We start from the raw sequence: 15,013 nt of genomic DNA on the forward strand, positions 1-15,013 counted from the left end.
TACTTTTATGGAGATAAGTATAGAGATTAAGTTGCTCTATCTAAATTCAGTCCTAGAGTAATGCAAGAGTGAGTATCAAAAGCAACATTTATCAGCTATATTTACATTGGAGGAAACTATAATTGAGCAGGACACTCTATATGAGGCCTTCATGGGACACACGCCTCCCCTAGACACTGTTGTAGTTCCTCTCCGAAATACCTAGATGACAGTATCTGATGCACATTTCTGAGTTGTATTACAAATGGAAGAAATCAATTACTGACTACCATGAGCATGTAACCCTCAGACCTATTGACGCCTGTGACACTGCCCTGTTTCGTCACCATCAACCAATCAGAGAATTGTGCACAAGCTGATCACATCCTTGGGATGCCACTCCCTCATTTTGCCTTTAAAAATGCTTTGCTGAGGTCAGCTGGGGGGTTCAGGCTTTTTGAGCACTAGCCATCCAGGACTCCTTGCTTGGTGCTCCACAGTAAACACTTTTTAAGTCACTTCAGTCATGTCCGACTCTGTGTGACCCCACAGACGGCAGCCCACCAGACTCCCCCATCCCTGGGATTCTCCAGGCAAGAACGCTGGAGTGGGCTACCATTTCCTTCTCCAATGCATGAAAGTGAAAAGTGAAAGTGAAGTCTCTCAGTCGTGTCTGACTCTTAGCAACCCCATGGACTGCAGCCTACCAGGCTCTTCCATCCATGGGATTTTCTAGGCAAGAGTACTGGAGTGGGGTGCCATTGCCTTCTCTGAGAGTAAACACAGCACTTACCTTCACCTCAACTCAGAGTCAGTAGATTAGCTTCCCTCCGAGTAGGTGAACAGACCCCAGTTGGTTCAGTAACAAAACCAATCCACGTTCCATGTATAGCATGATTTTCAGTTGCTATTTCAGGATCTATCATTATATCTTGAAATCTCACCTATTTAGTCATTACTAACTCTGCATGTTTCTAGAACCAGACTGGAATTCCTGGGCCTGCAGGATTTGTGTCAGGGTTAAAAAAAAAAAAAAAAATGGCCTCAATCAAAGTGATGGACTGATAGGGGTGTGCCCTGAATAAAGCAAGTTTTATCATTACAGAAATAGAAACGGTGGCTTGAAAAATTTAAGATCATCAAATGTCTTCCTTCTAAAAAGCATGCCATAAGGAGAAGGGGTGAAATTTCTATGGATCATCATTTCTCTGTATCTGAAAGCACTGTCTTTATGTGGTAGAAATGAGCAAAGGATGGCCATTTGTTTGCCTTATTTTAGGAACCTTGTAGTCTGTTTAAAATGGCTGATTTAAAAATCTTCACATCAACTATGAAACTAAATCATTTTGAAAAGTTATTATGCTTTGTTCTGGATTCTCAGAATTCTGAGGAAGCTGATCTATTGTGTTAATACTGGAATTGCTTTTTTATGCCACCAGCTAACTGAAGACTCTAACACAGTTTGGTGCAAAATTACTGGCACAGTGCTGGAGACACTGGGTTTTTGACTTGTCTCCTCTGACTATAAACCTTATGAAACAGTCACCTAAACATCTTGAATATAGGATTACCTTAAATCCATGCTTTGCAAGTTTTTTTTTTTTTTTTTTCCCATGTTGACCCTGTAGATGTTAAATCATTTTGGTGGGTTGGGAACAACATTCAAAAGAAAGCAACATGGAATGTGAATATGAAAGTGTTAGTTGCTCAGTCCTGTCTGATTCTTTGCTACCCATGGACTGTAGCTCGCCAGGCTCCTCTGTCCATGGGATTTCCCACGCAAGAATATTGGAGTGAGTAGTCACTCCCTTCTGCAGGGGATCTTCCCAACCCAGGGATCAAGCTTGGGTCTCCTGCATTGCAAGCAGATTCTTTACCATCTGAGTCACCAGTGAAGCCCAAGGGTAAATAGATTTCATAAAATGTGTGTTACAAAGGGATAAACGTGTGCCTAGCTGGAGAATTATATGAAGTAAAATTCTTTTCTACTGCTTTCAAAAATGTTGGAAATGTTTGAAATGTTTATACCAGGTGATTTCAGAAAGTGTCTCAGGGACCTCTCAGATATGGTTATGTCCATATTTAAAATTCAACAGGTGCTCCCATTTTTTAAGGAGGAAGCTCAAAAATCTCAGAATAGTAGCAAAACTCTTCATAATTCTTGCCTCTGCGATCATGCTCTCCAAGGACATGGTGAACTCCCACTTTTCCTGTTTCCACAGTGCTGCCTCAAAGGTCCATGCCTTTGCTGACACTTTTCTCTCAGCATAAAATGCTCTCAGTAGACACAAAGCACTACCTTTGTTAGAAACCCTTCCAAATCCGACTATTCTTCACTGAATTGGCCACTCCTTTTCTTAGACCCCTAATATTATTTTTACTGTCTTGTGTCATAGCCCATGACCGCATACACTTGCAGTTAATAATGGTTTAAAAATCCATCCCACCCTGCTGACCTTGGAGACTTGGAGGTCAGGTCTTTGTATTATAAGAATTCGGGTTTTTTTCTCCCTTTTCTTATACATGTGTACTCTGTTCTCCCTTGCTTTTGAAATAACTACTATTTTAAAGCAATGCATATTTATTGTAAGTGTCCCAAATGACATAAAAAAAAAAAAAACAGTTGAGTGAGGGATTGATTTGGGAGTTTGGGATTGACATGTGCACACTGCTATATTTAAAACAGATAACCAAGAAGAATCTACTGTTTAGCACAGGGAACTCTGCTCGATATTCTGTAATAGCCTAAACTGGAAAAGAATTTGAGAAGGAATAGGTACATGTATGGGTATAACTGAATCACTTTGCTTTATACCTGAAACTAACACATTGTTAATCAATTATATTTCAATATAAAATATATATATTTTTTTTTAAAAGGCAGCTGAAAAATCACCCTAAGGCTCGCAACCCAAAGATGAACACTGTTAGTATCTAAACTGATGTCTTGTTCTGCCTGCAGTTTCATAGAGAGGCAAGCGTGTGCACACACACACACTGGCACACAAATAAATTCACATGCGCACATACAGTGTTATATAAATAAATTCATTTATTAATATGACTGATTTTTCCTTTCAGCAATGCCAAGGGCACTTTCTATGTCAATGATACACTCTTTTCATCATTTAAAATTGCTGATTATTATTCTGAGCCATGGATTAATGGGGTTTTATTTTGTTTGCCATTTATCAACATTAAGAGCCATGATGGCAGACCCGACTTACTCCTCCCGCACTATAAGCGTCAACTAGAAGGCACCATGCTTGTCCCTAGTGTCTTCCCGTAGCGAGTGAGTCCTGCGCTGCCTCAGCAGTTCTCTTCAGGGCCTTCTGTATTATCCATCCTCTCCTTTATCCTTAGGCTGTGTCCTCTTCAGGTCTCTGTGTATCAGAGTCTCCTACCTAACAATGCGAGGTCTTTAGGGAAAGTTTCTCTTTCTGAACAGAATCACTGGGACTTCCCTGGTCAGCCAGTGATTAAGGCGCCATGCTTCCCATGCAGGGGGTGTGGGTTCTATCCCTGGTTGGGGAACTAAGATCCCACATACACATTGTGGCCACAAAAATTAGAAAAGGAAAAAGGAATCGTCTACCGTTACACAGTGAAAAATCGACTTTTGACAGCTTTCCCATTTAGGAACTAATAAAGTGGAATCATGCATATGTTTATTGAAAAATTTGCATCTCACCTTCCTAAAACAGGATATGAATCTGGATTGTCCCGACCTTCTTCTATTTTGTGGACATGAAATTCAAGATGATATATAATTGTTTTCAATGCTTAGTTCCATTTCACCAACCACTTCCACTCTTGGTAGATAAAAATTGCAAATACATTTTATTAGGACATATTTCCTCTGCTCTCTGGAGCTGAAGTCAAGAACTACTCAGATATATTATTTTAATAAAAGGTAATATCTAGTACAATTTTGGAAAGTGTAAAGCTTCATTATAATTAAAGCTTATTTGTGTCATTTTTAATGTGATCAGATTCAGGAATATATCTGTCTCTTCAATGTAACAAGATAGCTTGGGTATAATCCATATTGTTCTTATGTATTTTCTTCTGCTTTTAGCCTCAGTTATAGCTCTCAGGAGTTCTTCATCCCTTAATTTGTGGATTCCATGGTAGAGTATAGTATGATGGTATTAACCCAACCATTTTCTTAGGCTTTTTGTGTCCATCTCTGTATTCTAAACTTGAATTCCATCTCACTGAGACTCAGGGACACTATGTCATAACGTACATTTCCTTAGGTTTAAATATGAACCATATGCCATTGGCTACCCATGCTCTAGTTGTGAGTATGTAGAGATCTGAGCAATCGGTCACTTCCTGCTCCCTTCTTCAGTTATTGCATATAATTAACTATTGCCTCTTACATTGTTCCTCTTTCCATCCATACCTCTGCTCCTTAATGGCACTTGTTCTCAACCAGAATAGACTTTATAAGGCACGTTTGCAAAGTCTGAAGATATTTTTGATTATCACAATGCAAGGGTACTAATGACTTCTAAATGATAGAAGTCAGAATGCAATTTAACATCCCACAACACAGACTATAGGCCCACTCTCCACAACGTGTTAGCCAGTCCAAAATGTCAGTATCACCTAAGTTGAAGAATCTTGCTACGTAGAAACTGGTTTCATGTGTTTTGGTTGAACTTCAAATTTCACCTCTGAGATATTCAGTTTGATATCATCTCGTGATTCAGACTAGCTGCTTGGTCACTAAAAATGGAAAGTTGTGTCTCACACCTCATCCACATTGTATGCTTTCATTGAAGTGAGGCAGCACTCATCATTAAAACTTTTCCCTTCTTGGTGACTGTTATATGACCAGTTATACACAATAGGGAATGAGGGAAACTGAGGCATATTTCTAAGTAAAGTATGAGTAAGTAAGGAAGTATGATTATCCTCAAATACTCTGCTCCAAAGTGGCATTTGTTGTTTTGGAAACTGCCTTTACAAATATGTTTTAAAAAACCCTGTGGGCAGCTTAACTCTAACACAAATTTCCTTTCCCCCTCCTCCTTTCTTGTTTTTCAGACATTTCACATTTTCAAGAACAGAATGATTTAAAAGGATTACTAGAAAATCTCCATCAAAATATCCAAGCCAAAAAGAGAAAGAATGTAGAAATCATGTGGCTGGCTGCAACGGTAGGCACTCTCCTGTCAAATTTTATGTGTTTTGGTTGAACTTGTCACCATGATGATCAATCAGCAAGCATATTGGGTATCTGCTCTGTAGGGTCCAACTTCTGCACTTTGGGTTACCCGATGTCACTCTCCATTATCCAAGAGATTAAGCATCTAGCTTATCAACAGACTAGAACACAAGATAGAAGATGTATTCAGCAAGAAAAAATCCTATTCATTAGCTTTTCTTATAAATTCAGGATGTGTTTGCTACTTTGAGGTTAAAATCAAGTGTCTGTGATTTTCTTGATATTGTGAGTTGCAGTGTCAATTGCCCATCTCACTATGGTTTTGAAGTGATGCCCTAGAGAAGTATGGTGTCAACAGAATGTGATTATCCGATCTCTGACTCACAGCCTTGGTAGGGCTCCTGGACATAGTGTTTTGTTAATGAGCTTGTAAATGCGCTTGTTCATCTCGATACTGGCATAGAATTTATTACCGATGGATGGCTCTTGGAGTAATGAGCTATATTTTGTATGGTCTTTTCTCATTTAATGGCACCCTCAAGGTAAAAGATATATTTGCTTTCCCACCCCAGGTTTCTATAAGATCAAGGGAGAAAACTATGCCTATATTTTTAAGCTCTTATCTGGCAACCATTCAGGCATAGCTCACATGAACGTATGAATTTTGTTAAACATTCAGGCCCAGAGATCCTTGCACTAGGAAAGGATCTTTTCATCAGGAAAGACACGCTTTGGAGATCTTTTTGATGCATGTCATATTTGTACTTACTGCACATACAGGGCTGCTTATGTGATTTGGAGTTCAGTGTAACAGATCTTCTCATGTGTGCTATTCATTTTCAATCAATAGTACTTAAAACAAAGGCTTTCCCCTACTGCAAACGGTTCGATTATTACTTACTCTCTTCTGGGAAAAGGAATGGATAATTTACCATGCGTATATATAAAATAATTTACCAAGAACAAGGCAGAGGAAAGCTGCTTTGGTTTCCCTTCATGCCCTCTTGGAGCCCCAGGGAAGAACATCAAAGGTAACAGTATGAAAGATTGCTTTTGAGCAGCTCATTTACACTGGTCCCATTTAGCATCATCCTGCATTACATGAGGTTGTTTTTAATAGTTCTTTGTCCCATGTCTGCTCTTTACATCTTCAAAGACTGCTATGGTTGCTAATTCTCAGAAAAATTTCACAAAGACAGGTCATAAGTTATTTTTGCAACATTACTAATGACATGATAGCACAAAAGGACTTTGATAATTTCTCAAGGCTAGCTGACAACTTAGGAACATATACACGTGTCATCATATACGTACTGTCAGTCATGTAAATTTTTAAATTAAGGATGCGCAGAACCACAAGTGTATGTTTTTTCTGGTACATGTAGTTTTCTTATTTGAATATATAAAGAAATTTCCCATAAATCCTACATGTTTCTGAAAATGTTTTTGAAACATATATACCAGTCAAATATGGCTTACTCACAACTTCCCACTGAATGAATGAATGGATGTTTGCCTGCCTTGATAAATGTACAACACCCATAGTGTGCAAATTTGACATTCTCTAGGAATATTGGCTTAACTATAAATAGCATGTCTGTAGAGTGATACATGAGTTTCAGTATCCTCTTTGTAAACCAGGACCTTGGTATTACTCTTCAAGAAATATAGAAATTCCCTTCAACATCTTCCACAGAATTTTAATTTTTGTCTCTATTTCTTCTTTAAAACAATGAAATATTGTTTTTTTTTTACTGTCTTATGTTCTAATTAAAAATATAAAGCTATTTGATTTTATCTCAATGAAATTTAAAAACTGAAAATGAGAACTTAAAAATACCAAACACCAAATTAAGCTAATGTTAAATTAAATGTTAAATTAAGCTCATTTAGCTCTAAAGAGTTGTGAAATACAGAAATGAAGACCCAACCAGTCTGCTTCGAAGGAATTGCCCAAGCTTCCTCTTTTTTTTTAAATTTGACATGAAATATCCTTAATAGGATAGCTGCATATAATTGTGACAGTGCATTTTAAAGAATATTCACTCTTTTTAAAGATCATCTCTCACAAGTGACCATTGAGGTCTATATACTGCTATTATAAATTTAGTAAAGCTTTTGTTATTTTATATGAAAAATTTTGAAATACTGTTTATTTAAAAGCATTAGAGTTTTCTAGATTAAAAAAAAAGATTATATGTTCCAATCATGCTCTCACATTTCTCTAGTCACATTAAAGAGGGTGAGAAAGTATTTACTTAAGATCTATTAAGGAGTTGTAAATCCTAAGCTAAGTGTTGGAGTCATATTTAAATCATGGTAAAACCCCTTGATGAACTGTTTCATTATACCCTCTTTTCAAAGTAGGCAACTGTTAAGGCTTCCTTGATGGCAGATAATAAAGCAGACCTGTATTTCATCACATTAAATGTATCTTAAGTACATGTTGATTAACACTGTTGATGCTACGTTGATGATTGGTGTTGCATATCAGAGCATTACCAGGGCCAGGGAAGAGAATAGAATGGAGTGATTCACCTGTTACCTAGAAGGCAATGAGCCCATAAATTATTGCTACTCAGAGATTCTTCTTCTGGCTTACATCAGAATAACAAGAAAAAAAGAATTACAGAGAGAAGCAGAATAGGGCAGAAGTTAAAGACTTGGTCCTTGTTAGATAGAGTTATGTTAGTACCCTGGCTCTGCTCTGTTGTGCATAAGTCATCTTACCTATCTGAACTTCAATTTTCTCATCTGTAAAATAAGATGAATATGCTTTCCTCCAGGCTTCGTGTGCAGTTAAATTGGAAGAGCAGATCTATGTGAAATTTATTAGCATTGTACCAGGTACACAGTAGATACGCAATTAACAGTGGCCATTTGTGGCGTCCTAGTTCTTGTTAGTTGCATTGATGAGTGGTTTCCTTATCTGCTGCACTTGGCACCTTGTGGATGTTTAAAGTCTCATAATATCCCACAGAGATTAGCAAAGGTTATTTCAAACATATGTGAGAAGGTATTAGCTCTTTAAGATTCAAGTCAAGTGTCTTATCCAGGAAATACAGATTTTTTTCCCCCGTCACTAATAAGATGTCACTTCTGAGCTGTGATTATTATCATTAGCCCCTGCAGCTTAGATACCCTCTCAGAGCATCGCTGCCTCTGAGGAATATTTACCATCTTACATGCCTTCAACAGCCCCACACCTCATGTACAAAGAGCTAAATAAATTAAATCTATTCCATCAGCTTTTGAAATGAAAAGGTATTATTTTTCCATTCCACAGGGCATATTGAAATAGTTGACTTTCATAAAATTAGCATAAATTTGGTAAGTTTAGACTAGGAGTGTTTAGAGGACTCTGATGCTTGAGAGTAATCTACAAATAAACAAGAAACCATTTGTATGTCTGTTGCAGATTTGTCGCAAGCTAAATGGCATTCGTTTCACCTGTTGTAAAAGTGCCAAAGACAGGACGTCGATGTCTGTGACGCTTGAACAGTGCTCAATCCTGAGAGATGAGCATCAGCTACATAAGGACTTCTTTATCCGAGCACTGGATTGTATGAGAAGGTAGCCCACATGTTTTCAACTTCTTTCTTTTTAAAAAATGTTTATTGAAGTGTAGTGGATTTACAATATTGTGTTAATTTCTGAACAGCAAAATTATTTAGTTATACATATGTATATATATTCATTTTCATATTCTTTTCCATTATGGTTTATCACAAGATATTGATATTCCCAGTGCTGTACAGTAAGACCTTATTTTTTCTTTTATGGTTATTTTAAGGTTTTTCTTTTTCTTAATACATGTTTTACTGGAGGACCAAACATTTAGTAACTTCACTGCATTTCCTTGACTTTGAGCTCATGACATGAAAGATAAAATAACTTTGTATTTCCTCTATTCATTTTAGGCAATAAAATGTGACCAAATTTTGATCATGTGAATGGTGGATATATTTCATTAGCACATTTAAACCCAAGTTGAAGGGCTCAGGTTCCTTCATGTAAAACACTTGAAGAGTACAGTTCCTTTATGTACAAGTCCTTAATTGTACACATAAAATAAAACGAAATCTTTATCCAAACAAATAAGCTATCCGAAAAATAGCATCAAACGGGTCATCCTAGCATGGCTTGTAGGGTCTTCCCATCTTCAACGTCTTTCCTAAAATTATTTTCACATCACTCATCGTAAAGATGGGATAATGGATCCTTTAAAATGGAGAATTAATATGATCACTCCGCCGACATTTAAAATGTTCTGCCTGAAGTCATGTTTCCTGATTCATTTCTACAGTAATTAAATCTAAAATATAAGCCATAATGGGAAGGAAGAAGTGCCTCTTTCCCAGGGTCTATCAGCAAGGACATACGTTAATTAGAAACTTTAGGGAACTTATCTCTTTCTTACAAAGACTGACTCAAAAGCACAACAGGAAACATGGGACAGGCTCCCAGATTGCAAAAAGGAATGTCATATGATGCACTGAAAAGGCTGCTTCTTATCTGGCATGTCATTAGCTTCGCTTTTCTTTTAACTGCTGTAGTCTCTCCATGGAGAAGCAACGCTCACCTGTGCTCTTTCTGCGCTGTGTGTTTTCCCCGCTAATGAGAGGTTTCTGAAGCCCTCTTTTTTACCCCATTTCATGTCTCTTGGCACTTTCTTTGTTTAGTGGAGTTCTACCATAATTTTTGGATAAGTGTATAAGGATGTCTTTGAGGCCTGACATGAGCATCTCAGCCATACAAACACGTTTGGTTGTTAGAAAAGACTTTTTTCAAAAATTATCTCTCAGCACTCACAGGGAAGATTCAGGATCTGAGTATGAAACCTTCTGTTGTGCATTTAAGAAGTACAAATATCACTGTGGATGGAACAAAGATGCCAGGTGTGGAGGGCAGGGCACAAACTACTCCAGGTCAGAGACCTCAGAGGACTGGAATGAGTCCACCAACATAAAGTAATTTGCAAGTTGAATTTGTTACTTGTTTATTTAAGGTGGAGGTAAGAGAGGACCCTTAAATTAGAAAGGTATTTTTTCCGACTGGTAAATAAAGGGTGTATCTGTCATATACATGTTGAAATATAAAACTGAATATTTTGGTAAAGTATAAAGGCTGGAGGAACTAACATTATATGTCAGTATGTTTGCTAATGACATCACACTTATGGGGGTTCAGTTGTGGATTGTGACCTAAAGTAAGGCACTAGGAATTTAATCCAAAAATGTTGAAGACCATGACTTCCATATCCCCACCACTTTGGTGATATATATATATACACACACACACATACATATATATATGTAAATTTCCAATCTGATGAATTTAGCCTTTGGTTTTTTGTACATGTGAGTACTGTGTGAGAGTATGAGGACTTGTCTGTGTGTGTGTGTGTGTTTAAGGGAAATAAGATATATTGTCTTAAATAACTTCCATACTTTCCCTCTGGGTACCATCTTACAAGCCCATAGCTTTATAAGCTCTGGCCACAGGGCAGAGTAGATGGGAGGAAGGGACTTGGGAGCCAGCTGTCCTGAGTTTGAACGTTGGTCACGTGCCACTTACCAGCCAAGAAGAAGTTAATCTCATCCTGCCTTACTACCTGAGGCAAATTGGCTCCTCAGTCTTCTCCTTATGTAAAACAAATATGCTAATGATAATAGCCCTTCTTAGGAAGGTCTCAAGGACTAAATGAACGGATATGTGTTACAGGATTAGAACAATGCTTAAGAACAATCACTGTATGGTATTTGTTAGAAAAATAAATATCAAGGGTCTTGATCTTCCTGAGACAATCAAGTCTAGGCAATTATGAGTGTTATGTATTTTTGCGAATATATTATGACATATGGTTTGACTCCAATACCATATATTAATATTAAAATCTTATAAATAAGGTTTCACATGCAATGTTTTATCTATTTAAGAAAATAAGCTATTTCAATACCACCTTGAAAATGTACATGTGCTTACAAATGCTAAGCTAATTATGAGTGGGTTGCATTCATTAAAGTTAGTCTAGATAGGTGTCTTATAAATATTTTATGTGAATGTATATTGTTGTATGCCCTGACAAATAATCGTAGAATTTGAGATTAAGGCATTGCCTTAGAAATTTAGTCAAATCTACTTCACCATTAGAATAAAGAAATGGAACTCTGTAGAGTGTTTTGGCAAAGACTACTCAGAAAGTACCAGAGCTGGCACGAAAACACAGATGCCTTACTTACATTTTTTTCCTGTGCTGTACAGTAAGACCTTGTTTGCCTTAGTTATATTTAATGTTATTTTCTTTATACCAAGCAACACGAAATGCTGTCACTTCAAATTATTTGGTTATGTATTTGACTGCTTCACATGTTAGTCAAAATATTACTTAAACCGTATGTCATAAAAACTACATACTTTGAGAAAGTTGAGACTGTGTACCAGACTAGAGTATTCTGACCAAATTCTGAGATTTGAAGAGAAAACTCTAGTTCTAGAATGCAGACTTTTTGCTTTCAACCTTATCATGTTCACTATTGTATTAATATCTGGGCATTGAGCACAGTATCTGGTCGTCAGTGTGTGTGTGTGTGTGTGTGTGTGTGTGTGTGTGTGTGTGCTCAGTCGTGTCTAAACTTTGCAACCCATGGATTGTAGTCTGCCAGGCTCTGCTGTCCATGGAATTCTTCAGGCAAGAATACTGGAGTGAGTTGCTATTTCTTTCTCCAGGGGATCTTCCCAACCCAGGAATTGAACTAACATCTCTTGAGTCTCCTGTATTGGCAGGTAGATTCTTTACCACTGGTGCCACCTGAGAAGTCTGGTCCAGACTGAAATAAATATAAACAGTGGCTGAATCAATGAAGAACAATATAAATATTAATATGAATACCTTCTGTTGCCTTCCGTTTTTCAGAACTGTGTAGCAACTTTTCCATATCTTTTTAAAATTGTGTTTTAAATTATGTTTTGAAACTGTAGTTCCGTTTTTTTTTATGTCTAAGCCTTATTTCCTGGGGTTGCATTTGGCTCTCAGTAATTTAGTGTCAGTCATTGATTAGACAGAAGTTCTGTTCAAACAGTTCGAGCCAGTTAGAGGCTTTGTTGATGTATCTGTGTGTTAATTTGGAAATATATTCCAGTTCAAGAATTCTTGTATCCATCCTACCTTTTATTCCCATCAGGCCTTTTTAGGTCCTACTAGTCAACCCGAGATGTGTGGAAATTGATCAAAGCCCTCCGTGGCTCTCTTGATGGCCGGGCTTTCCTTGCCCATTGCATTCATGACTAGACCACTTGCTCTGGGGAGTGGCCCAAATGGAAGTGCAGCCTGAGGCCAGCTGTGAGGATTGCTGGAAGCATTTGTTTGCGTGGCAACCACTCCAGTATTCTTGCCTGGAGAATCCCATGGACAGAGGAGCCTCGCAGGCTACATGGGGTTGCAAAGAGTCGGACATGACTGAAGCGACCTTAGCACAAGCACAAGGTTACTAATGCTTCTGACTGTGCTGGGGTGTGTGATTTTTCCACTCCTCTTCAAATGCATTCAGAGCCTGGGGCAGCAAAGTTCTTGCTTTCCATGGCGACCCCACTCTGGAAGAGGGACGGGAGTGGGAGTAGCCCGGATAGGAAGACCGTAGACTGGCTCTCTTCTTCCTTCAGTCAGTTCAGTTCAGTCGCTCAGTCGTGTCCACCTCTTTGCGACCCCATGAATCGCAGCACACCAGGCCTCCCTGTCCATCACCAACTCCCAGAGTTCACTCAGACTCACGTCCATCGAGTCCGTGATGCCATCCAGCCATCTCATCCTTGGTCGTCTCCTTCTCCTCCTGCCCCCAATCCCTCCTAGCATCAGAGTCTTTTCCAATGAGTCAACTCTTTGCATGAGGTGGCCAAAGTACTGGAGTTTCAGCTTTAGCATCATTCCTTCCAAAGAACACCCAGGACTGACCTCCTTTAGAATGGACTGGTTGGATCTCCTTGCAGTCCAAGGGACTCTCAAGAGTCTTCTCCAACATCACAGTTCAAAAGCATCAATTCCTCAGTGCTCAGCTTTCTTCACAGTCCAACTCTCACAGCCATACATGACCACTGGAAAAACCATAGCCTTGACTAGATGGACCTTTGTTGGCAAAGTAATGTCTCTTCTTTTCAATATGCTCTCTAGGTGGGTCGTAACTTTACTTCCAAGGAGTAACCGTCTTTTAATTTCATGGCTGCAGTCACCATCTGCAGTGATTTTGGAACCCCCGCAAAAAAATCTGGCACTGTTTCCACGGCTTCCCCATCTATTTCCCATGAAGTGACGGGACTGGATGTCATGATCTTCGTTTTCTGAATGTTGAGCTTTAAGCCAACCAGTCAGCAATTTTCCAAGTAGAAACTCTTTTCCACTCATTGCTTGACTTTGGCTGATTATTAGGGTGCTTAAATGATTGGTTTGGACAATATTTTTCAGTGTCATAGCTTTGGGAGGAGGACAAAGATTTGCAGAGCTCTTCGTTCTGCCACCTGATCAGAAGTCCTACCCTTCAGATGGTGACTTTTAGATGGACACTGGAACTGGTTCAGAGGCATTTAAAAACTACTTATATTTGGACTGTGCACAGTTTATCATTGAGACAGAGACAAAATTTTTAAGAACTTTATAAATATTCTAGGACACAATGCTGGATTAAAAAAAAACTAGCATTTTAATGGAGTTTGATTATATTTTAAAGGTATTAAATTGTTTATTTTATTTAATATCAGTCTTGGTTTATTTTATGTTTGAATTATTCTAACCACCTTTCAGGATATTTACTCTGGATATTTTTAAAAGTTCACCATGGTTATAATACCATTGCTTTTTGGCTAGTTGTATTTTTTCCCCTATCTATATTAAATTTTACTTTTTTATACTGCTTATTGCTATAAGTTTCAAATTACTTATGGATGAGAGAAGTGTTATCGATAAATAAAGCTTCATCTCCCTGCTTGTTGAGAAGCCCTTTCACCAGAGTAAACTCTATGAGAGTATGGATTTTTTTTTCTTGTTCACCTCTATATTTCCAGTACTAGAATAAAGTCTAGTTATGGTAGGTTCTCAATAAATATTCAGTGAATGAGTGAATGAATAACATAGGTTTCTAAAATGTTCAGGTCCTATCTGTTAGGAAGTTTTGCACATACCTAGGCAGTTGGAAATAAGCAAGGGAAATTATCACTCAGTTGTGACATATTTATAAGCAAAAGTTCCACAAAATGAAAGTGAAAGTTTTAAAGAGGTTTGGATACAAACTCAAAAACAAACAGGCCACAATCTACCATCACAGGCTGAATCTGTCAACCAAAATTTTAGAAACAGACATGATTGAAATAAAAAAGGTGTTTATTTAGGGCTGCAACCCAGGAGACGCAAATTCAACAAACAATTGTGTTGTGTTTTATTGTTGTGTTTATTCACTGAGTTCTGTCTGACTCTTTTGTGAACCCATGGACACCAGGCTCCTCTGTCCATGGGATTTCCCAGGCAAGAATACTGGAGTGAGTTGCCGTTTCCTTCTCCATGAGATCTTTCCAACCAAGGAATCGAACCTGCATCTCCTACTTGGCAGGCTGATTCTTTACTTCTGAGCCACCTGGGAAGCCCTGAATTCTGTCCTACCAGACTACAAAATAGGGGAGGCTTTTAAAGGCAAAAACCCACAAGGTTACAGTTAGTCCCATGAGTTGTTTATCAAGAATTATAATTGGAACTGGCGAAACAAAAGAGACTTAGGTTGGTGTCAGGAAGATCCCCTGGAGAAGGAAATGGCAACCCACTTAGTATTGTTATCTGAAAATTCTCATGGACAGAGGAGCCTGACGAGCTATAGT

The 15,013-nt window shown here is 38.1% G+C and overlaps 1 protein-coding gene across 5 annotated transcripts in view; it reads left to right on the plus strand.

The window, feature by feature from the left end:
- The window catches only part of INPP4B (inositol polyphosphate-4-phosphatase type II B), a 423,416-nt gene that overhangs the window by 365,015 nt on the left and 43,388 nt on the right, over positions 1-15,013 (plus strand). For all 5 annotated transcript variants that reach the window (XM_068990082.1, XM_068990083.1, XM_068990085.1 and 2 more), the window contains 2 exons: positions 5,035-5,147; positions 8,574-8,728. In XM_068990082.1, coding sequence (XP_068846183.1) covers positions 5,035-5,147; positions 8,574-8,728 — 268 coding nt within the window. The remainder of the gene's footprint in view (positions 1-5,034; positions 5,148-8,573; positions 8,729-15,013) is intronic.

This window comes from Capricornis sumatraensis, chromosome 17, assembly GCF_032405125.1.
Source record: "Capricornis sumatraensis isolate serow.1 chromosome 17, serow.2, whole genome shotgun sequence".
NCBI classification, from domain to species: domain Eukaryota; kingdom Metazoa; phylum Chordata; class Mammalia; order Artiodactyla; family Bovidae; genus Capricornis; species Capricornis sumatraensis.